The 23455-nt window shown below is 50.1% G+C and overlaps 1 protein-coding gene and 1 non-coding gene across 12 annotated transcripts in view; both read left to right on the top strand.

Moving 5' to 3' along the window:
- GRK4 (G protein-coupled receptor kinase 4) overlaps positions 1 to 20561 on the top strand; it is a 68729-nt gene extending 48168 nt beyond the window's left edge. For 5 of the 11 annotated variants that reach the window (XM_030801397.1, XM_030801399.1, XM_030801395.1 and 2 more), the window contains 5 exons: positions 5038 to 5127; positions 6323 to 6531; positions 12381 to 12518; positions 14333 to 14469; positions 19484 to 20561. In XM_030801397.1, coding sequence (XP_030657257.1) covers positions 5038 to 5127; positions 6323 to 6531; positions 12381 to 12518; positions 14333 to 14469; positions 19484 to 19625 — 716 coding nt within the window. In that variant the 3' untranslated portion in view covers positions 19626 to 20561. Of the gene's footprint in view, positions 1 to 5037; positions 5128 to 6322; positions 6532 to 12380; positions 12519 to 14332; positions 14471 to 15384; positions 15523 to 18054; positions 18230 to 19483 lie in introns of those variants that run through there. The other 6 variants (XM_030801401.1, XM_030801400.1, XM_030801405.1 and 3 more) reach the window with 5 other exon arrangements.
- Positions 20562 to 21925: 1364 nt separating this feature from the next.
- On the top strand, positions 21926 to 22032 carry LOC115831998. Its single transcript, XR_004027474.1, has one exon. It is a non-coding gene; the product is annotated as a U6 spliceosomal RNA (small nuclear RNA).
- The last annotated feature ends 1423 nt before the right edge of the window (positions 22033 to 23455 follow it).

The raw sequence follows: 23455 nt of genomic DNA, 5'->3' as shown, positions 1-23455 counted from the left end.
GGAAAGCAAACAGTCCTTAAAAAGAAAAACTCTGTGGTATGTGTTCATTTTAAAAAGATGAAATACTGACAATTTGGTCATTCCCCTGTGTTTAGGCAAGAAGCAGAGATGGTCATAATTTTCAATTAATGATTGAGTTTTAGAAGCCTTTTTTTTTTTAAGACAGGGTCTTGCTATCTTGCCCAGGCTGGAGTGCAGTGGTGTAATCGTAGCTCACTGCAGCCTTGAGCTACTGGGCTCAAGCGATCCTCCCACCTCAGCTTTCTGCATAGCTGGGACTACAGGTGTGTGCCACCATGCTTGGCTAATTTTTAAAATTTTTTTGTAGAGATAGGGGTCATGCTATATTGCCCAGGCTGTTCTCAAACTACTGTCCTCAAGCAATCCTCCTGCCTTCTCTCCCAAAGCACTAGGGTTACAGGCATAAGCCACTGTGCCCCACCTAGAAACACATTAAAGTAAACACAAATTCAGAATGTTTTGTCTCTCTTGTTTCTTGCTGTTGACCCACCTCTTGCTTTATTTCTTTTTTATTTCCATTCCCCTCTAAACTTTGTCATGCTGCCCCTGGTGCTGTCCTCTTGTCACATAGCATGTGTCACAGAGCAGGGCGCAGATGGCTGCTTGGAGGCCCTGTAATAGTGGACAGGGAGTGGCCCTTTTCAACAGGCTCCTTGTCAGCAGTGTGGGTGCGCACTCCACCTTGGTTCCTCTAAGGGAGAATCATACCCAGAATGCAAGGATGGTTGCACTGCTGGGGTGAGTGCTTGGGCTCACACGTAGCTCGCAAGCAGTGCTGGGAGAGAGCTTCTTTCAAGTGAGTTTTCTTGGCAAAGAAGGGTCTTACAGTCTAGTAGAGCCCATATGGCAAGGTCAGTGGCTCCTGCCGAGAAGAGGACAGGTGTCTAAGGCAGAGACTGAGGGCAGTCATGGGGGACTTGGAATGCTAGTCTCCTTTTATGCCTCTGCCAGATGCTTTCATTCTTATCTAATTCATGTATGACACCCTGCCCTGTGAGGAAGGAGGGTACTGGAATTCCCATTTAATGGAAGGTGACACCAAGATTTAGGAATCAAACTAGTCCAAGATTGTGTCCTTAGCTCCTGGCTAAGTCTGTGGTTCATTCCTGGTGCTGTGCTGCTAACCAGAGGTGGCTTGGGTGGGGAGGGCACTAAGCGAAGCTGCTCACTTATTAAGTTGTTAATGGCTTAACAAGGGTAGGTAGAACGTGCTCTGTATGCAAAGTGGAGCAATCTCCAAGCTATGTGGTTGATCGGAACAGGGTATGGTGCAGAGTGTGTGTGTCATGTGCTCCCTTTTGTGTAAGCAAAGCAGGGAATTGTGTGTAGTGCACTTGCTCATGAAGAAACGTAAAGGGAGAATCATGAGAAACGATTAGAAGTGAAAAAAGGCAGGGGAGCACACTGATAACCTTTTTCTGTGTTTTTAGGAGATTTTTCTGCATAGTTCTCTCTTCTTTAGAACTTTACCCCACACATTTGAGCTGAGCCATCTTTCCCCAGTGCCAACTCCTGCCTGGCTAACTTAGCAAGACCCCTGCTCTGCCCAGGTTCCCCTCCTGCGACACCATCTGAAAGGCACTCCCGGGTGGGATGCCAGGATGGTTGCTGGGCCAGTTCCCTGTCTCTTCTCTTGGGGACCATAGTCCTCTGATGCCGATGACCATAGTTTTCCTTTTTTTAAAGTTCTTTTTAAGGTCAGGGTCTCTCTATGCCACCCAGGCTGGGTGTGGTAGCTACTCACAGGTGCGATTGTGGCACAATTACAACCCCAAACTCCTGGGCCTAAGCAACCCTCCTGCCTCAGCCTCCCGAGTACCTGGAGTTTCAGGCATGCACCACCACATCCAGCAGCAATTAAGGATATTTTAATTGTTATGGTGCGATCATGTCTCACTGCATTTTTGACCTCCAGGGCTCTAGTGATCCGCCTTGCCTCTTCAGTAGCTGGGAATACAGGCATGAGCCAGCACATCTGGCTAATTTAAAAAAATTGTAGGCCAGGCGTGGTGGCTTGTACCTGTAATCCTAGCACTTTGGGAGGCTGAGGCAGGTGGATCACTTGAGGTCAAGAGTTCGAGACCAGCCTGGCCAACATGGTGAAACCCTGTCTCTACTAAAAGTACAAAAATTAGCCGGGCATGGCAGTGCACCTCTAATCCCAGCTACTCAGGAGGCTGAGGCAGGAAAATCGCTTGAACCCGGGAGGCAGAGGTTGCAGTGAGCCGAGATTGCACCACTACACTCCAGCCTAGGTGACAGAGTGAGACTCTGTCTCAACAAACAAACAAACAAACAAACAACAACAACAACAACAAAAACCAGTAAAAGATTTCTTTGCAGTTCTTTTAGTCATTAGCAAAAGTTCTTTGGTTCTAGGGTTGTTCACTCAAATTAATTTAAAGTCACTCAGAGGCCGGGCACAGTGGCTCTTGCCTGTAATCCCAGTATTTTGGGAGGCCAAGGCAGGTGGATCACCTGAGGTCAGGAGTTCAAGACCAGCCTGGCCAACATGGCGAAACCCTGTCTCTACTAAAAATACAAAAATTAGCTGGGCGTGGTAGTGCATGCCTGTAGTCCCAGCTACTTGAGGGGCTGAGGCAGGAGAATCGCTTGAACCTAGGAGGCGGAGGTTGCTGTGAGCTGAAATAAAGCCATTGCACTCCAGCCTAGGTGACAGAGTGAGACTCTGTCTCAAAAAAAAAAAAAAAGTCACTCAGTATCATTCCCTTCTGTGTGGTTAAACCACCAGCTGGATACACCATTAGGTTCATTTTCTTAATTTTGCTTTCAATTTTTAGCAATCTAATTTTTTAATGTTATAATTATGTAAAACATTTATGTGGTTCCAAAGATAAAACCGCAAAATAGAGTGTATTGTAAGATGTCTAGATTCCATCCCTGACCACCCCCAAGTAATTATTTTAACTCATATTTCATTCCTTCATTTACATATGATATATGTATAGATATATTTGTTCCCCACTCGTTTCTTAAATAAAGTGGTAGGCCACACGTATTGTCCTCCACGTGGCTATTTCACTGAATATACGGTGGAGATGGCTCTGCAACACTCGTGGATTGCTTCCGTCCGTCTGCTGTGCCTCCTGCAGGCAAACCTGCCCTGTTTGCACGGCCCTCGCTGGTGGCTCGTGCTGTTTCCGTTGGTGCCGCGATGGAGAGCCTTGTGCACATGTAATTTCCTATTTTGTTGAATGTATCCTTGATAGAGTCCTAGAAGTGGGTGAATTCATATGCGATTTGCCAGATATTGCCAGATTCCCTCCAGGGTGTTGTCCCGTCTGCATTCCCACCACCAGTGCACGAGAGCACCTGTTTCCCCACAGCCTCGCCAGCAGACTGAGTTCTTGAACTTTGGAGTTTTTGTCAGTTTGTTAGCTGGGAATTGGTATTTCAGTGTAGTTTTAAGTTGCATTTCTTAGTTAAAAAATCCATTTTTATAAGAAAAATAAGACAATGATACCAAAAAAATAAGTCACAACATGTTAGCACTCTACTTAAATAAAAATACATGAAAGCTGGCCGGGCACGGTGGCTCACGCCTGTAATCCCAGCACTTTGGGAGGCCGGGGTGGGAGGATCGCTTGAGCCCAGGAGTTCAAGTCCAGCCTGGGCAACATAACCAAACCCTGTCTCTACAAAATAAAAAAAAAAAAAAGAAAAGGAAATGAAATCTGGATTATTGAAAGAATGCATCTGTACAAGGGGAGAAAACTGAGACATGATAGTAAACGGCAGAGCCAGGACTCAGAGCCACGCCATCTGGCTGGATCTGTGCTCCTCACCCCTGTGCTCTCCTGCCTCCCAGGGTGGGCACGCAGCAAGGCCAGGGTGTGGTGTATCACGTGCATGCAGCTGAGTCAGAGGCCAGCTTTCCTCTCTAAAGCATCATGCAGAATGTTTTAAAATGACTACAGTGCCTTGGAGGGCATGTAGTCGCATATTTTTAGTTTTTAGCAAACATTTATTGGTTATTCATTCATTCGCCAATAAATATTTATTGAGCACCTACTGTAGGCCAGGATATGATATTAGAAGCTGAGGATAAGTGGTGAATAAGTTGAAGATAGTGTCCACTTCCAGGGCTGGCTTATCTTTCTACACGCTCAACAATGTTTTCAATAATTTCTTATTTTCTTTATAATTTTTTTTGAGACAGATTCTCACTCTTGCCCTGCAGTGGTGTGGTCATGATTCACCGCAGCCTCGACCTTCTGGGCTCAAGCGATCTTTCTGCCTCAGCCTCCAGAATAGCTGGGACCATAGCCATGTGCCATCACACCCAGCTAATTTTTTAAAAAATCTTTTTTTGTAGCGACATGGTCTTGTCATGTTTCCCAGGCTGGTCTCAAAATCTGGGACTCAAGTAATCCTCCAACCTTGGCCTCCCAAAGTGCTGGAATTACAGGTGTGAGCCACCATGTCTGGCCTAATTTGTTAGTTCCATCGGAATTCAACAAATATTTAAATCCTCCTATATAGAAGGCATTAACACATAATATAGTTCCCTAAGTACCTTAATTTTGTTTATTATTTCCCTGACTCTATTACCATTTGTTCTCAAGAGAAAAACTCCATATCATTCATGTGTAGCTGTCCCTGTGTATAGTACTGGTACTCTGACAGAAAGTGTTTATTTACTATTCTGTAGTTGATACAATATTCATTATATTTTTATTGATGTACCTGGAAGTTACATGACATAAAATAATAAATCCAGTGTTTCTGTCTTATCAAGTGGTTGTCTATGATTAAAGGGCTTCCTGATCAATAGCCAGGCAAAAATCGAATTTTCCTGCTGCTAGTGAAAATGGACTGTATGGAATTTTACTAAACATGAAAAAGTTAAATGTCATTTACATTTACTGTTCCAGAGTATGAAATGCAATTATTTCCATCCATGGTTTTTGAGGGGCCTTTTTTCCCATTTTAATTGTCGTTAAAAGTGTCATTACTTCCCCCGTGACCTGTGTAATAACATATTTGAACACACAGGACACATCCGGATTTCAGACCTTGGTTTGGCCTTGGAGATCCCAGAAGGACAGATGGTTCGAGGGAGAGTTGGAACAGTCGGCTACATGGGTTCGTGAGAGGCTTTCGGCGTCCTTGTCTTTTCTATCCGGGTGCCTAAGTGCCTCAGAACACAGAGAAATCCGCCCTGAATGGACCAGGGCCTCGGTTTGGACACACTAGTAGATGGCACAGTGGTGTTTTGAATCTCTAACCTGTCAGAGTGTTGAGGCTGCTGGGGATCCTATAGGCTGCCCTCGCCTTCGTACAGATAAGGGGTGAGGCCTGAGAGGTTGTGAGTCCTGAGGTCACTCAGCGAAGTGAGGGCAGAATCGGGATGACACTGCAGGTCTCCTCACTCTGCCAGTGTCCTCCCCTGTGCATGACGGCCTCTCAGAGCCTCAGGAAGTCACCCCACTCTGGTTATTCCAAAGATCCGGGGGCAGTGCCAGCCAACCCCCAGGGGTGGCCTCTGAGGGCCTCGCAGAGTCCTGCAGGAGACCCCAAGGTCTTGTGGCTTTCTGCTCTTGCGTCCTGTGGGGTTTTTCCCTGCCCCGGGATAGACGGCAAGACATGACACTTGGGGCACTCTGGGCATGGCTCTGTGTGTCTGGAGGGAGCCCCTTCAGGAGGCAGAGCCTTCCCTAGACCGCCATTTCCCTTGTGAACGTGACTCTGTGGCAATTCAGCTTATCCTGGATGAATCATACAAATGTTTAAAAATATTAGCTTTATTGGGATATAATTCATATATCATCAAGTCCACCAGTTTGAAGTGTATAATACAATGGATTTTAGTGTCTTCACAGAGTCATGCAACCATCACCACCATCTAATTTCAGAACTGTTTTTTTTTTGAGATGGAGTCTCACTCTGTCGCCCAGGCTAGAGTGCAGTGGCACGATCTTGGCTCACTGCAACGTCCACCCCCAGGCACAAGCAATTCTCCTGCCTCAGCTTCTTGAGTATCTGGAACTACAGGCGCCTGCTGCCACACCCAGCTAATTTTTGTATTTTTAGTAGAGACAGGGTTTCACCATGTTGTCCAGGCTGGTCTCAAACTCCTGACCTCAGGCGATCTGCCTGCCTTGGCCTCCCAAAATGCTGGGATTATAGGTGTGAGCCACTGCGCCCAGCATTAACATAATGTTTTTAAGGTTCGTCCATGTTGTCACACACGTTGAATGTATACTGTGTTACTGGGAATTATAAGAAAATTTAAAATCAAAATTTAACTTAATTTCCATTTCCTGTATTTGTTACGCAGCACCTGAAGTTGTCAATAATGAAAAGTATACGTTTAGTCCCGATTGGTGGGGACTTGGCTGTCTGATCTATGAAATGATTCAGGGACATTCTCCATTCAAAAAATTCAAAGAGAAAGTCAAACGGGAGGAGGTCGATCAAAGAATCAAGAATGATACTGAGGAGTATTCCGAGAAGTTTTCGGAGGATGCCAAATCTATCTGCAGGATGGTAGGTCAGGCTCTGTAGAGGCTGAGAAATGGCACTTCTCACTCATTCTAGTTGTTTTCACTGGCAGCTATAACAAAAAGAGTTGGTCTGTCATCTTTAGCAAGCCCTGGCCACCCCCATTCCAGGCCCTGCCCCCACCCCCGTGGCCCAGCAGGCAGCACACGTGTGTTTAGGAGGCTCAGGTCCACCTGCCTCCTGGCCCAGCAGGGAGGACACGCGTGCTCAGGAGCACTCATGTCTACCTGCCTACCTGCCTCCTTCCTCATGCTCCTGCCACTTAGATTTCATCAGACAAAAAGGGCCAGTGAGAAAAGTTTCCAGACGTGATCTGGAAATGACTTAATTGGGTTTCAATTAGAGCAAAACACAGTAAAATTCATGGTTTGATTTCTCAAACGATGCTATTGAAAGGGAAGAGTGGTACCAAGGCTATTAATTCAGTTTTCAGAAAACAGCCGAGCCTTGTTTCATTGACCAATTTTATATGAAGTTAGACGTAAAACCAATCTTTCATGTATTTTGAGATGGAAAGGGTTTAGCCACCTGCCGGGGATTGTAGTCCCAGAGACACTCTGACCTGAGGGCCTGCTGTGTGCCTGGCTGTGGGCCTGGTGCTGGACAGACAATTCCTTAACTGTGCTAAGGGCCTCTGAGGCTGACAGCGGCACCCGCGAGTCACAGCAAGGAGACGAGCCCCAAGTGGTGGAGACCTGGCCCCTGGTCCCAGAATGAGCAAGTGGCTGTCAGGGTCCATCTGCCTCTGGGACACTCAGTCAGGGAAACTCTCTTTGTTACTTATTTTAAACCAGTATTTTTTGGAGCACATTTTTTTTTCATTTGTTTTCATTCAACAAGGATTTATTGAGCATCTTGTATGCTCCAGGCACTGTCCTAGGCATTGGGGGAAACAGCAGCAAATAAAACAGAAGTCCCCACCCTCCCAGCGAGAATTGACAGGAAACAGAACAAATGCATAGACATGTGGGCTGTGGGGAGGACCGACACTCTGGAGGACGGGGAACTGCCTGCAGGGGCGGCAGGATCTGGGGGAGAAAGGGGGTCGGCCTGCTGGGCAGAGCAGACAGAGGTTGTCTGCAACAGCAAGGCCACAGTGGCAGGCTGCTGGCAAGAGCGGGAGGGGGTTAAAGGGGGACGGGACAGAGAGCAGGAAGCCCAGGCCATGACGAACCACCTGTCACCTGTCATTGTCATCATTGTCAAGCCTTGAGTGTTGCTTCCTCTGATGGCCATGAAGCCATCGCAGGGGTCTGTGAAGAGTGACGTGATGAGACTGAGCTTGCCGGCCGCTGGGAGAGAATGAATGGACAGGAAGGAGGAAGGCCATTGGGGGCTTTGCAGCGGTTCAGGTGAGAGTAAAGGTGACGCAGACCTCGGTGGTGGCAGAGCAGGTGTGAGAAGTGATGGCAAGGTGACCACTGTCAGATTCAGGATGGATCCTGAAGGCAGGTGGTGGAGAAGACTTCAGGCTGACTCCAAGATGGGCTGGAGGGAAGGGGGCACTCGCTGGAGCCAAGTCCTTGCAGTGGGGAGGACAGCAGCCAGCGCACGGGGAGTGTGTGGGCAGTTCCTTCAGTGACCAGAGAGGAGGCAGAGTCTGTGGCCAGTGCAGCACAGCTGCGGAGACGTGAGCAGGGCTGTGAATGGTCTCTGATGGAGCTTCTTTTTCTCAGATGGTCAGCCCCCAGTGGGGAGCAAAGGTGGGAGACGGGTGTGAGGAAAGGGGAGGCTTGAAGGCCTGGAAAGCAGGGGTTTCCTCAACAGCATCAAGAGCCCATGCGGACCTGAAGGGAGGGGAGTGGGGCCGTGGTTGTGTGCTGGGCTCCTGCCACACCTGGACGGTGCAGGCTCAGAGCCAGCAGGGAGCTGCACTCACCCAGCTCTGGCTTGTCCAGCAGCTAGAGAGAGGCCGGGGAGCCGGGCTGCATGCCAGGGAGTGACTAGAGGACAGATCATGGGCTTGACGCTGGCTCCAGTGGACGAGGAAAGGGACACAGGGAACGGCAGGTTCAACAGAGGATGGGCAAAGCATGGTCCAAGTTGGGAGTCCATACACCTCCAGGCCAGAGTTAGAAAGACGAGAGGGACGCTCAGAGAGGAAGCTGCTTGGAGTGGAGCTGACAGAGTGCTTGCTGGCCAAGAGTCTGGGGTGTGACCAGGGAGAGAGTGGCTGGGGAGTCACTGGGGGGATGGAGGATGAAGTCACTGGAGAAGAGAAGGCCACAGGACCAAGCAGCCAGGTAAAGGCCCCTGCCTGGGTGTGGGCATTCCTAGAAGCTGTGCCTGGGTAACTGACGTGGGCTGGCAGTGGCTGGAGAGGAATTATTCTGATATCCTTTTCACGTGTTTCCATATATGAAGCCATGGGTGCTACAGGCTCGTCCCGGAGCCAGGCGTCAGCCTGGAGTTCTCCTGGCTAGCTCACTTGGCTTAGAGCTGACTGTTAAATAATGGAGTCTTCCTCCCACAGGACACTGACAGGGCTGCAAGAATGTATAAATATGTACCAGAAATGGAGTCTGCACCTAAGAGCTCACAGTTTAATGTTAGGCCTAAAACAAACACAGAAATGACTGGCAGTGAAAAAGCAGAATGGGCCGGAAGCGGTGGCTCATGCCTATAATCCCAGCACTTTGGGAGGCCAAGGCAGGTGGATCACGAGGTCAGGAGTTTGAGACCAGCCTGGCCAAGATGGTGAAACCCCATCTCTACTAAAAAAAAAAAAAAAAAAAAAAAAAAAATTAGCCAGGTGTGGTGGTGGGCACCTATAATCCCAGGTACTCGGGAGGCTGAGGCAGGAGAATTGCTTGAACTCAGGAGGCAGAGTTTGCAGTGATTGCAGTGAGCCAAGATTGCACCACTGCACTCCAGCCTGGCGACAGAGCATGACTCTGTCTCAAAAAAAGAAAAGAAAAGAAAAAGCAGAATGCATACTTGTTCTGCTAGGCTCGGGGAGGGGAAGAAAAATAAAGCAGGATGCAATGGGTGTCATATGTGGATAGAAACAAAGGCTCAGGGGTTTTCAGGATGAAATCCGTGGTGTTGGAGGCGCGGGGAAAGGAGGTGTCTGAGTGAGGGCTGTGTGTGAGAAGCTCTAGCTTTGAAGTTAGGGCCAGGTGAGTCTCAGCTCCCATTACAGGATCATCTCTCCCAGCTCAGTTTCTCATTTATGAAATGTAGATGAGAGTAGCTCTTACTTTATAGGATTGTTGGGAGGATAAAATGAAATAATACATGTCAAATGTTTAGTAGCGAATAATCCTCCATAATTACTAAGAGGAGAAACAGTTCGTTCTTAAAGAACGGGTTCTATGGGTTAATGACATCACGCAGCAACTGCTGGCAGCTGGACCTGAGCCCAGCTTTTGGACCAAACCCCTCTCCTCTGCTCTGTGCTGCCTGGTCAGGCCATCTGTCTTAGTCCCTTCGGGCTGCTATGACAGAATCCCTTAGACTGAGTAATTTATCAACAGCAGGAGTTTATTTTCTCAGTCAGGAGGCCGGAAGTCCTAGATCAAGATGCCTGCAGATTTGGTGTTGGTGAGGGCTGCTGTCTGCTTCAAAGATGGAGCCTTGGCTGGACATGGTGGCTCATACCTGTAATCTTAGCACTTTGGGAGGCTGAGGTGGGAGGATCACTTGAGCCAAGGAGCTAGAGACCAGCCTGGGTAACACAGTGAGACGCTGTCTATATTTTAAAAAAAAGAAAAAAAGAAAGAAAGAAAGATGGAGCCTTCTCACTGCACCCTCACAGGGCAGAGGACAAACCAGCTCCCTGGGGCCCCTTTTCTAATCCCATTCACGAGGGCAGAGCCTTCATGACCTCATCACCTTCAAAAGGTCCCACCTGTCAATACCATTGCATTGGGGATTAAGTTTCAGCTTAAGATTTGTGGGGACACACACATTCAGACCATCCTGGCCCTCAATGGGAGTGGAGTATGCTAGCAGCAAGCTCAACCATGGGGCTGTGGAGTCCCTGAGATGCAGAAATGGTATTTGCATTACATTTAATTTTCAGATCTGTTTTATTTATTTATTTATTGTTACTTCTTTGAGATGGAGTCTCAAGAAACAGATCTGGCCCAGGTTTGAGTGCAGTGGTGTGACCTCAGCTCACTGCAGCATCCGTCTCCTGGGTTCAAGGGATTCTCCTGCCTCAGCCTCCCGAGTAGCTGGGACTACAGGCACGTGCCACCACGCCCGGCTAATTTTTGTATTTTTAGTAGCGACCGGGTTTCACCATGTTGGCCAGGATGGTCTTGATCTCCTGACCTCGTGATCCACCCACCTCGGCCTCTCAAAGTGCTGGGATTACGGGCGTGAGCCACTGCGCCCGGCCTTCAAATCTGTTTTAAATTAACAAAGCATGCAAAGAATAAACGCACTGAGCAACTGTTACTGAGCTCCTGCTCTGGCTAGGTGCTGGGGTATCACAGTGGGCGAGAGTCACACAGCCCTAGCTTCAGGAAGCTTTGAGTCTAGCAGGACAGCCTGGCAATAATGGCACATCCAAATGACTCATTCTCAGCATGAGATACTTGTCGTCAAGGAGAGGTGGAGGATCCCCTCAGGCTGTGGCACAAAAAGTTGGGGAGCCTAATCTAGTGCAGGGACGGGGGCCAGAAAGCTAAAACCTGCAGAATTTAGCAGGAGTCAGTGAGCCAAAGAGCTCTGTAGACACAGCCCTGGAGCAGGCACAGCCCAGCAAGGAGCTGAGAGCGGTGAGAGATAGAAGCGCAGACCAGAATGCTTTCTGGTCTTTGGGACTTGGAGTTGGCCAGGGATCAGCATACTTTTCTGTAAGGCCAGATGGTAAACAGCGTCTAGACTTTGCAGGTCTATTACAGCTATTCAGCTCTGCCACTATAGTGCAAAAGGCTGGTGCTGATAAAGCCTTGTTTACAAAACCAGGCAGCTGGTGCCTGTGGTGGCTGGACTGTGGTTTCCCAAGCCCAGGTCTAGGTCACATTTCAGGGGTCCAGGTCTTTCATGTGTTGCTTTTTCTGATTGATAAGAATTGCGGAGGAAGGGTTATTTGACTTTGTGATGATTGTAAATATGTATGTAAGGAATACTTTCTAAAGAGATACTTTCTGGTAATTTTAAGAATATATTAGAATACCAAAATATTAAGAATATATTTTTAGAACTAGGTTTGCTAAATGGTTGCCTCATCTGAGGTCCTTAGTGGTATTTCTGAAATTCACAACAGTTTCTGTTTCCTCTTTAAAAATCCCCACATTTTTATGATTAATTTTTTTAACTTAAGGAATAACATAGCCAACCCCTTATTTATTGATAGCTCAAAGGCAAAACCTTCGCCCACCTCCTTTGTGAAGCATCATATAATTTAATGAGTAAAGTTTGAGTTCCTGAGGTCTGCTTGATGCTTTGAAATTATTTGTTAGATGCAGCCAGGCGCGGTGGCTCACGCCTGTAATCCCAGCACTTTGGGAGGTCGAGGCAGGCGGATCACGAGGTGAGGAGATCGAGACCATGGTGAAACCCCGTCTCCACTAAAAATATAAAAAATTAGCTGGGCGCAGTGGCGGGTGCCTGTAGTCCCAGCTACTTGGGAGGCTGAGGCAGGAGAATGGCGTGAACCCGGAGGGTGGAGCTTGCAGTGAGCCGAGATCACGCCACTGCACTCCAGCCTGGGTGACAGAGCAAGACTCCACCTCAAAAAAAAAAAAGGAAAAAAAGAAATTATTTGTTAGATGCACCTGCTCTCTGCCCTCCCGAGTCCTTTGGTTATTATTATGGAGGGGAGTTCTCAGTTTTCATTTTCATCCAGAGGCTTAAGTGGATTCCATTTCTGCCTCTTGCAGTTACTCACCAAGAATCCAAGTGAGCGGCTAGGCTGCAGGGGTGAGGGAGCGGCTGGGGTGAAGCAGCACCCCGTGTTCAAGGATATCAACTTCAGGAGGCTGGAGGCAAACATGCTGGACCCCCCTTTCTGTCCTGATGTAAGTGCATTGCCAGGATGAGCAGGGCCCTGGGAACAGTGATCCACACAGCACAGTTTTTCTCTTTTTTCAAAAATAGTGATGGGGTGTCTCACTATGTTGCCCAGGCTGGTCTTGCACTCTTGGCCTCCCAGAGTGCTGAGATTATAGGCGTGAGCCACTGTGCCCTGCTGCAACACAGTTTTTTGTTTTTTATTATTTTTATCACAACAGATACAGAATCACCAGGTACAGTTAGCATGTGGCTTTTGCTCATGGTGCCTGTCCTACCTGGTTCTTCTTCCCTCCCCTGTCACCCCAGTGTCCTTTGGCCACTCACTGGACCCCTCACAGACCTCATTGGTGCTCTGGCTCCCTGCCTGGTGTCACTGTCAGCCTCACTGCTGGTGGAGCCCCCCAAATAGCTGAGACCACAGCCACACGCCACCCAGCTCATTTCTACTTTTTTTCTAGAGACGGGAGTCTCCTTATGTTGCCCAGGCTACTTTTGAACTCCTGGCCCCAAGTGATCCTCCTGCCTTGACCTCCCAAAATGCTGGGATTACAGGCATGAGCCACTATGCCTGGCCACCCGTGTCCCCTTTTTGGTCTCAGGACTGGCTTTCTCTCTCATTCCTGTGTTTCCCACAGCCGTGAGGCCCTGCTTCCTTTGTCTGGAACGCGTGTCCCCACTCTGCTTCTCATGAGGTCCTGGGACTGTGGCCTGGCCCCATACTGAGGACCCTGAAGTGGTCACTGTGCCTCCTTGTGAGCGTGCTATTGGGACACCTTCCTTTGGACTGTCCCTGAGGGGCGGGGCCTGCCAGACCACTTCCACCTCCCCACCTTGAGGGGATGAATGAGTGAAGAGCAGCTACTCTAACAGCAGTGCTGACCGTGGCCTTTGGAGCCACCACTTTACTGAAACACTCACTGTAGTGCACAAGTCCTGGGTGAAAAGTTTCTCAGAACTGCGGGTGCCTCCGGCATGAGCCGATGAGGGTCCCACAGCTGCCGACTTCCGTGCTTTTTGTTCCTTTGCCCTGAAAGTGCAAGGAACTGTACTGGTGGCAGGTGGAGACCCAGGCCTTGGCACTCCCTCCTGCCTGCCTGACCCTCTGCCTCTGAGGACAGCAGTGCCAGGATGGGAGCTGCAGGCCTGGGCTCCTGTCCCAGAGGAGGGACCTGCTGACCCAGGGAGCTGAGCAGAGGGATGAGGCCCCTTGCAGCCTTGGAGACCACTCAATGGACCTGGAGGAGGATGGGAAGTGGGAGCTGCTGCCGTTCCTCAGGTTTTCTCTGGGTGCTTTGCCAGGAGCGCACCAAGAGTTGGAGGCAGGGGCGAGAATTGTCACTAAGGGATCCCACCGCTGGTGGCCTTTATCCCTGTTCACACTTCTCCGGTTCTGTTCTGTGCTGCATCTTCCAATACGTGCAGTCCACCCTGCCCTGCATCCCTGGCCTTTGTTTGCAATACATTTTCCACTATGGAAAGGAGAAGGGCATGGCCTCAGGAGGGGTGTGTGTGTGTGTGTGTGTGTGTGTGTGTGTATGTGTGTGTAAGAAAGAGGGAGAAAGCCAGAGCATGCAAGGGACTTGGCACAGACAGTACCCACAAGATTGGTGACACTAAAAGCTGGCGAACCACCTCTTCAGAGGACACATTCTCTGATTTGGAGAATGCCTCAAGCGAGAGAGGGGCCTGGCAAAGAAATGGAGAGAGGGAGAGTGGCGGTGTTTATGCGTCAGTTTGCTGGGCATTTCATTCTTGGGAACTGAGGGAGCTGAGAATTGCTGTAGTGATCTCAGAGGTTGCCTCTGTTCTTGCTGCACAGCCTCATGCCGTTTACTGTAAGGACGTCCTGGATATCGAGCAGTTCTCGGCGGTGAAAGGGATCTACCTGGACACCGCAGATGAAGACTTCTACGCTCGGTTTGCTACAGGGTGTGTCTCCATCCCCTGGCAGAATGAGGTACTGCCCTTCCAGCACAGCCGCTTTACGTTAGTTCCAGCAGTGACCAGGAAAAGGGTGTGTGTGTGTGTGTGTGTGTGTGTGTGTGTGTGTGTGTGTATTTGGGAGATAAAATTATATAAGACGGCTGGGCACAGTGGCTCATGCCTGTAATCCCAGCACTTTGGGAGGCTGAGGCGGTCGGATCACGAGGTCAGGATTTCGAGACCAGCCTGGCCAACGTAGTGAAACCCCATCTCTACTAAAAATACAAAAATTAACCAGGCATGGTGGTGGGTGCCTGTAGTCCCAGCTAGTAGGGATGCTGAGGCAGGATAATCGCTTGAACCTGGGAGGCGGAGGTTGCAGTGAGCTGAGATCGCGCCACTGTACTCCACCTTGGGGACAGAGCGAGACTTCGTCACACACACACACACACACACACACACACACACACACACACACAAAGATTGTATAAGACTTTTGACCACAGGACTAGACCATGGGCAAGCCAAGGACCATATCAGCTGCTGTCCAGAAGCACAGCAGCTGTCCCGGGTCCCAATGACAGGAAGTGGACAGGAGGTAGCTATTTTGGGTCTGATGGGAGCTTGCCTGCCACCCCTGAGCCCCATTCCCTAAGCAGGGCTGGCTGGCAGCCAGGGTTCCCATGGTAGTTCCCTGCTTTGGGGGTACACTCAGAGACAAGGGGAGAGGAGACCACATTACTTATTCCCAGAAGAGGTCAGGAAGCAGGGAAGGAGGAACCCAGAAAAGGGGCCCCACAGTGGGTGCCGGAGCTCTGAGGTGCCCCTCACGGGGCTGGGCAGGAGCTGCTCCGCACGGGGCTGGGCAGGAGCTGCTGGCGCTGGGAGACACCCACTGACCTGGAAGCTTCTCTGCGGCTTCTCTGTCCTGTTCTTCTGTGCATGCAGATGATCGAATCTGGGTGTTTCAAAGACATCAACAAAAGTGAAAGTGAGGAAGCTTTGCCATTAGATCTAGACAAGAACAAACATATCCCGGTTTCCAGACCAAACAGAGGCTTCTTCTGTAGACTCTTCAGAAGAGGGGTAAAAACACTTAAAAACTAATATATGTATGTGTATGTGAAAAGAAAAACATACTGACTACCAAGGTGAAAACATCACACTTTTTCTGTTTGCAATGGCTCCTGCAAGCAGTTTTACACAGTTTGAGAGCCACGTGGTGCTAGGTAGAGGCCAGCCAGAACAATGAGAACATCCTCGCAATGCGGTTTGTTGCTGGGATGAAGACTGTTTTGATCCAAAACAGGACTGCCTTCCAGCATTCACAAACAGGTTCCCGTGTTGATGACAAAATAGTTTACACTGGGCTCAGAAATCGGCATCCTGTGGAACCTTCGTCAGATGGCACTCACGTGTGCATCTCTCCATGCTCGGGCTCTTAGACTCTCACCTCCTTCGCCCGCTGCACGGGGAAAGCAGATTCCTTTTTGAAAATGGAATCCTGGCCAGGCGCAGCGGCTCACACCTGTAATCCCAGCACTTTGGGAGGCCGAGGCAGGTGGATCACCTGAGGTCAGGAGTTTGAGACCAGCCTGGCCAACATGGTGAAACCCCATTTCTACTAAAAATACAAAACTTAGCCGGGTGTGGTGGCGCATGCCTGTGGTCCCAGCTGCTTTGGAGGCTGAGGCAGGAGAATCGCGTGAACCCAGGAGGTGGAGGGTGCAGTGAGCCGAGATCTTGCCACTGTATTCCAGCCTGGGCAACAGCGCAAGACTCCATCTCAAGAAAGAAAGAAGGAAAGGAAGGAAGGAAGGAAGGAAGGAAGGAAGGAAAATGGAATCCTTTGGAGAGACTTTCTGTAGTAGCATTAAATGTAGACAAGCCTTTTTTCCATGCAAAGTGTCTCTCCTCGGATTCGTGGGCCATCCTACTTTGCACCCTGTGTGTTCCCAGGGGGGTTATTCAGAGCTTGGCCACTAACATTCTAATTCATCTTTCTTTCAGTATGAAAAATAGGCTGGGCATGGTGGCTCACGTCTGTAATTCCAGCACTTTGGGAGGCTGAGGAGGGTGGATCACCTGAGGTCAGGAGTTCAAGACCAGCTTGGCCAACATGGTGAAACCCCATCTCTGCTAAAAATATAAAAATTAGCTGGTCATAGGCCGGGCACGGTGGCTCACACTTGTAATCCCAGCACTTTGGGAGGCCGAGGCGGGCGGATCACGACATCAGGAGATCGAGACCACGGTGAAACCCCGTCTCTACTAAAAAATACAAAAAATTAGCTGGGCGTGGTGGCGGGTGCCTGTAGTCCCAGCTACTCGGAGAGGCTGAGGCAGGAGAATGGCATGAACCCGGGAGGCGGAGCTTGCAGTGAGCCGAGATTGCGCCCCTGCACTCCAGCCTGGGTGACAAGAGTGAAACTCCGTCTCAAAAAAAAAAAAAAAAAAAGGAAAAGAAAAATAAGCCTTAGGTGGTGAATATCTCAAAGTGGCATTTCCCATGGCTACCTTTCCTCTGAGACCTAAGGGTTAGGTGTGAACTAACAAAATGGCTCTCCCTGACCTTCTGTGTGTAGCCTGCCCTGCATGGAAATAAATGCTCCTCCCTGCTCACCGGTCCCAGTGTCCACACTTGGAGATGGAACCCAGGTTCCCACGTTTTGGGGAAGACCTGCCATTGAGAGAATCTGATTGCACAGTGTGAAGCCCATTCTCCCCACACTGCTTCTTAGTGAGGCAGCCAGAGACCCTGTGACATTCATGCCTCAGCCATGGTAAATGCAGAACTTACCTCCTGCATTTCCTACGTATGTGAGCTAAGCATCACAAAGTAAATAAGGAGAAAATTTTTCAGGTTTTCGCCTGCCTTAAAATTAGCACCCCCCCTGGCTGGGCACGGTGGCTCACGCCTGTAATCTCAGCTCTTTGGGAGGCTGAGGTGGGAGGATCACTTGAGATCAGGAGTTTGAGAGCAGCCTGGCCAACATGGTGAAACCCTGTCTCTACTAAAAATACAAAAATTAGAGCGGGCGCGGTGGCTCATGCCTGTAATCCCAGCACTTTGGGAGGCTGAGGCGGGCGGATCACAAGGTCAGGAGATTGAGACCATCCTGGCTAACACGGTGAAACCCCATCTCTACTAAAAATACAAAAAAAATCAGCCGGGCGTGGTGGCAGGCGCATGTAGTCCCAGCTGCTCCGGAGGCTGAGGCAGGAGAATGGCGTGAACCCGGGAGGCGGAGCTTGCAGTGAGCCGAGATCGCACCACTGCACTCCAGCCTGGGCCACAGAGCAAGACTCCGTCTCAAAAAAAAAAAAAAAAAAAAAAATTAGCAGGGCATGGTGGCGTGTGCCTGCAGTCCTAGCTACTTGAGAGGCTGAGGAAGGAGAATTGCTTGAACCTGGAAGGCGGAGGTTGTAGTGATCTGAGATCCTGCCATTGCACTCCAGCCTGGGCGAAAGAGTGAGACTATGTCTCAAAAAAAAAAAAAAAAAAAAAAATTAGCAAACCCCCCCCCCGCCCCAAGGTTTGTAAATGGTTGTCTACACTTACGGAAAGTGAAACCTTCGCATCAGCCGTGTGCCTGAGGCTGCCGCTGTGTGTTGTAGGACTGCCTGACCATGGTCCCCAGTGAGAAGGAAGTGGAACCCAAGCAATGCTGAGCATCCCGGTGCAGACCACACAGCAGACCCTGGCGCCAGGAAGGAGCATGTGTTAGCTTCTAGTCCCACCTGGAATTGTAAGAAATACATCTAAATAAAACATGCCTTAGGAGTGTACAGATCTTTCTGCACTAATACCTGAGTTGTCTTTTCACTAAAGCTGGATTGAAGAAAAAGCCCCAAGAGTACCCCTGAGGCCCCAGACACACCCAGGTGTGGGCGCCTTGCGTGCTGGGGTGCCCAGGTGCGGGCGCCTTGTGTGCTGGGGTGCCCAGGTGCGGGCGCCTTGCGTGCTGGGGTGCCCAGGTGTGGGCGCCTTGCGTGCTGGGGTGCCCAGGTGTGGGCGCCTTGCGTGCTGGGGTGCGAGCTTTCCCTGCACCCAGGGAGAGGCCAGCCGGGGCTTGGGAATGGATGACCCAGCACTGCAGTGCCCCGCGCCACCCCCAGACTTGGTCTCAGCACTCGGCCAGGGATGTGGTGGTCCAGGAAGAGAGGGGGCGGCCAGGCCTCCCTTTCCGCAAGGCCTGGGTGTCAGACAGTCCGAGCCTGTTGGCATTCCTGCATTTCCCGATGGCTGTCCCGTTGCCTTGTGCCCCTCACCGAGATTCCTGAGGTTTGTGTGTTTGTGGCCGGTTGTTATTTTCTCCAAGCATATCTATCTGCCCTTGAAAGGGGCGGCTCCCCATGACCCTGCAGTCAGGGCCTGGCGGCCAGGGCTCCAGCAGGTGCGCCTGGCATGCGGTGACAGCCTCCACCGTGGGAGTCCACGTCAGGGCCTCCCAGAGGCTAGTGCTGTGTCAGGGATAAGGAGCCCGCCCTCCTGGGCTTTAGTGGCGCTTAGGAATCTGGGAGCTTCCCGTGGAGGTTAAGAGTGCTGAAACTGCACAAGTTGGTAACTCACAGCAGTGCGTGGTGACTCTCTTCAGCTGGAGTGCTAACCTGCGGGGAGACGTGGCTTTGTGCGCTTGGCGAACCCCCACGCCAGGGCGTAGCGGAAGTGTGTGGACCAGCCCTGAACCCCCGCGGAGGCACCCGTGCCTGTGCGAGGGCATAAAGTTTTCCCAGGGGGCGACGTTGGAGCTGGGCGGGGAGCGAGCAGGAGGGACAGGGAGGGCTGAGGCCCCAGAGCTGGCTCTGCTGAGGGCCCTCGCTGAGCCGGCGGTGGTGACGGCCTTGAAGCTGCGCCCAGATACTTGGTGAAGGTGCGGACCTTGGGCCTTTCTCCTGAACTGTGCGTAGGGGGGTGGGCCGGCCCGGCGCTGGCTGGGGCTTCTGCAGAGCAGGGCAGCATTTGACGTGGTGAGGGCTGGTTCAGGGAGGAGCTGACGGGGACACCAGCCGGGTGCCTTCACCTTCGCCCCATCCTTTCTCCACCGCTGTCATGGCTGCCTGGAGCCTGCAGCCGGGATCTTTGTGCTGCCTGCTGCGTGAGAACCCATGGCATAGGCCTCGGTGAGTTTAAACCAAACAGTGACACATCGGACAGCTGCGTGCAGGAGAGGAACCACAGTGCCTGAGGGACACAGCGCTCCCTGGGCCGCTTTCACACGAGCAGCAGGGGCGGCCACGCTTCCAGGCAGACGTTTCACTTGCATCGGGGTGTCGGGAAAATCAGCTTCCACAGGTACCCACCGCCGGCTCCAGCAGGGGCACTGAGGCCGGTCCTGGGAGGAAAACACCAGCGGGGATGTCACCATGAGGTTGGGAGCCTTCTTTGTAGGAGGGGAAGGGGAAGGGGACGTTATCTTGGGGACTTGGGGTCTTTATTCTTTGGGGGAATGGAAATAGCTTTGCTTTTCTTCTGATTGAGGCAAAACTCATTAAAGAGTAAGGCTTTTTGGAAGCGGGTGACCGTGGCGGGACCCTGGACCCCTCTCCTCTGTGCCTCACTGTCCTCAGCTGCAGAATGAAGATGGCAGGAGTTGACGCCCCCGGGATGCTGAGAGCAGGTTTCAGAGTCTGCAAAGCATGTAGCACGGTGTTGACTGCATGGTCACCAATCAGTAACTATGCCAGTAATCGCGGAAAAATAATACATGCTCATGGTAGAAAATACAGGAAACCATGCAGAAAAGAAAAATCACCATTATTCCACCCCCACCCCCATTTCCACTCTGAGTCTTTCCAGGAGTTCTTCCACAGCAGCAGCACAGTGTGGACGACTCTGCTGGGGGCTGGGGACCTGGCTGGGCTGAGGCCCTGACTTCCTTGCCAGCCACAGGGCCTCTGTAAAGGCCTGCCTCTCGCGGGTGTCGAAGTTTAGGGACACCTGCCTGTCAGAGGCATTTGAACCAGAGCAGCTCTATCTTGAATGGGGGCGGGGTAAAGTGAGGCTGAGACCTGCTGGGCCGCATTGCCAGGAGATTAGGCATTCTTAGTTACAGGATGAGATAGGAGGTCGGCACAAGATACACGTCCCAAAGAGCTTGCTGATAAAACAGACTGTTTTAAAGAAGCCGGGGCCAGGCACAGTGGCTCATGCCTGTAATCCCAGCACTGGCCGAGGCAGGTGGACCACTTGAGGCCAGGAGTTAGAGACCACCCTGGCCAAAATAGTGAACCCCGTCTCTAATACAAAAATTAGCCAGGTGCACTGATGGATGCCTGTGGTCCCAGCTACTCGGGAGGCTGAGGCAGGAGAATCTCTTGAACCCAGGAGGCAGAGGCTGCAGTGAGCTGAGACCTGGGCAACAGAGCAAGACATCGTCTCAAAAAAAATAATAAAATAAAGAAGTAAATAAAGAAGCTGGGAAGCCCCCCAAAACCAAGATGGCGATGAGAGTGACCTCTGGTTGTCCTCACAGCTCATTACATGCTAATTATAATGCATTAACATGCTAAAAGACACTCCCACCAGCGCCATGACAGTTTACAGATGCCATGGCAACATCTGAAAGCTACCCTATATGTTCTAAAAAGGGGAGGAATTCTCAGTTCTGGGAATTGCCCACCCCTTTCCTGGAAATCTCATGAATAATCCACCCCTTGTTTAGCATATAATGAAGAAATAACCATAAAAATGGGCAGCCAGCAGCCCTCTAGGCTGCTCTGCCCATGGAGTAGCCATTCTTTATTCCTTTACTTTCCTAATAAACTTGCTTTCCCTTTACGGATTTGCCTCGAATTGTTTCTTGAGCGAGATCCAAGTACCCTCTTTTGGGGTCTGCATCGGGACCCCTGTCCAGTAGCACTCCCTCCATCTTGCCTGCTGAGGAGGAAACCAGACGGGGAACTGACCGCGGTTGCAGGGTCCAGGGCCCGAGGGCATCGTTCATACCCTGGGCTGGTGGCTATGGAACTAATAAAGTCCTTTTTATTTCTTTGTTTCTTTTTTTTTTTGAGACGGAGTCTCGGAGTCTCGTTCTGTCGCCCAGGCTGGAGTGCAGTGGCACAATCTCGGCTCACTGCAAGCTCCGCCTCCCGGGTTCACGCCATTCTCCTGCCTCAGCCTCTCCAAGTAGCTGGGACTACAGGCGCCCGCCACCACGCCCGGCTAATTTTTTTGTATTTTTAGTAGAGAGGGGGTTTCACTGTGGTCTCGATCTCCTGACCTCGTGATCCGCCCGCCTCGGCCTCCCAAAGTGCTGGGATTACAAGTGTGAGCCACCGCGCCCGGCCTGTTTCTTTTTTTGCTTAAGCTAGTCTGAGTTAAATTTCCCCATGCCCAAGTGAAAGCTTTGACTGAGAGAAATAACAAACCTAGGCCAGGATTTGTACACGGACCATTCAGTTAACATGTTGAACATCTCATTTTTCTCTTTCTGTTTATAAGCAAGCATGTATGTATGTATTGAAGAGAATTTTGAAATTAAGAATAGTGCTCGCTGTGGCAGCATATATACTAAAACTGGAATGATACAGAGAATAATAGCATAGCCCCTGCACAAGGATGATGCACAAATCTGTGAAGCGTTCCATACAAAAATATATTCAAAAAAAGAAAAAACACAAAATCTCATCTTTAATATTAGCTGCTGTGCAAAGGCAATCCCTATCAACATTTTGTTTGATATTTATATAACTAATATAGTAATTTATTTCTTTCCATGTCATTTGGCTGCTTAATTTTTTAATGTTTTTTTTTTAGTCTTGCTCTGTTGCCCAGGCTGCAGTGCAGTGGCGCGATCTCAGCTGACTGCAACCTGCATTCAAGTGATTCTCGTGCCTCAGCCTCCCGAGTAGCTGGGATTACAGGCACCACCACCACACTGGCTAATTTTTTTTTTTAGTAGAGATGGGGTTTCACCATGTTGACCAGGCTGGTCTCAAACTCCTGGCCTTAAGTAATCTGCCCATCTCAGCCTCCCAAAGGATTACAGGTGTGAGCCACTGTGCCTGGCCTGCTTAATCTTTTATTACTTATTTCAGTCATCCACGATATTGTGAAATTATATTTGGTTTTCATTCAGTCTCCTGGCATATATTTCCCCAAATCCTTGGAATCTTCAAAGTGATGAATGTCTTCTTTGTATGTTAATGAGGTGGCTGGTGACTCCTAGACGGCTTCAGGATAGGAGAGGGGGGCTGGTCACCAGAGAGAAGAAGGTAGGGTTAGAAGGTTGGGACTGAGCCCTACCCGTGACCTCTGGGAAGGGAGAGGGGCTGATGGTTGAGCTGATCACCAGTGGCTAATGATTAAATCATGCCTATGTGATGAAGCCTCCATGAAAACCCAAGAGGACAGGGTTCAGAGAGCTTCTGGGTAACCTGGAGGTTCCTAGAGGGCAGTACACCTCCATTCTATGGGTACAGAAACTCCTGTGCTTGGGACCCTTCCAGAACGTTCCCTATGCATCTTCTCATCTGGCTGTTCATCTGTATCCTGTAAAATATGCCTTGTAATAAACCAGGAAATGTGTTTCTCTGAGTTCTGTATGCTGATCTAGCAAATTAATTGAACCCAAGGAGGGGGCTGTGGGAACCCCCAATGTTTAGCAGGTCAGTCAGAATCACAGGCAAAATAACCAGGGGCTTGCAATCGGCATTGGAAATGGGGTTCAGTCTTGTGGGAACCGAATCCTTCATCGGTGTGGTCAGACGCTGTCTACAGGTAGATGCTGTCAGACTTGAATGAGAAGACACCCAGCTGCTGTCCGCTGCAGAACTGATTGCTTGCTTATTGGTGGGGAAAAGTATTCTATGTTGATTCTTGAGTGAGAGAACAGGAAAAGGACACTGTGCTTTCCCCCTAGATCCTCAGGGTGGCTAAATATACATATTGAATAAGCTGTAGGAGTAGTTATGAATATCTGTGAGAGGAGCAACACGCAGGTGTGCAATTAGCTTCATGCCTCTTCATGGGTCATGTATTCAAAAAATGTTGGGGTTAGCGTGATCAGAGGATGTA

The sequence above is a fragment of the Nomascus leucogenys genome, chromosome 20, assembly GCF_006542625.1.
Source record: "Nomascus leucogenys isolate Asia chromosome 20, Asia_NLE_v1, whole genome shotgun sequence".
Classification (NCBI taxonomy): Eukaryota; Metazoa; Chordata; class Mammalia; order Primates; family Hylobatidae; genus Nomascus; species Nomascus leucogenys.
This window is presented reverse-complemented; position numbering and strand designations above follow the sequence as displayed.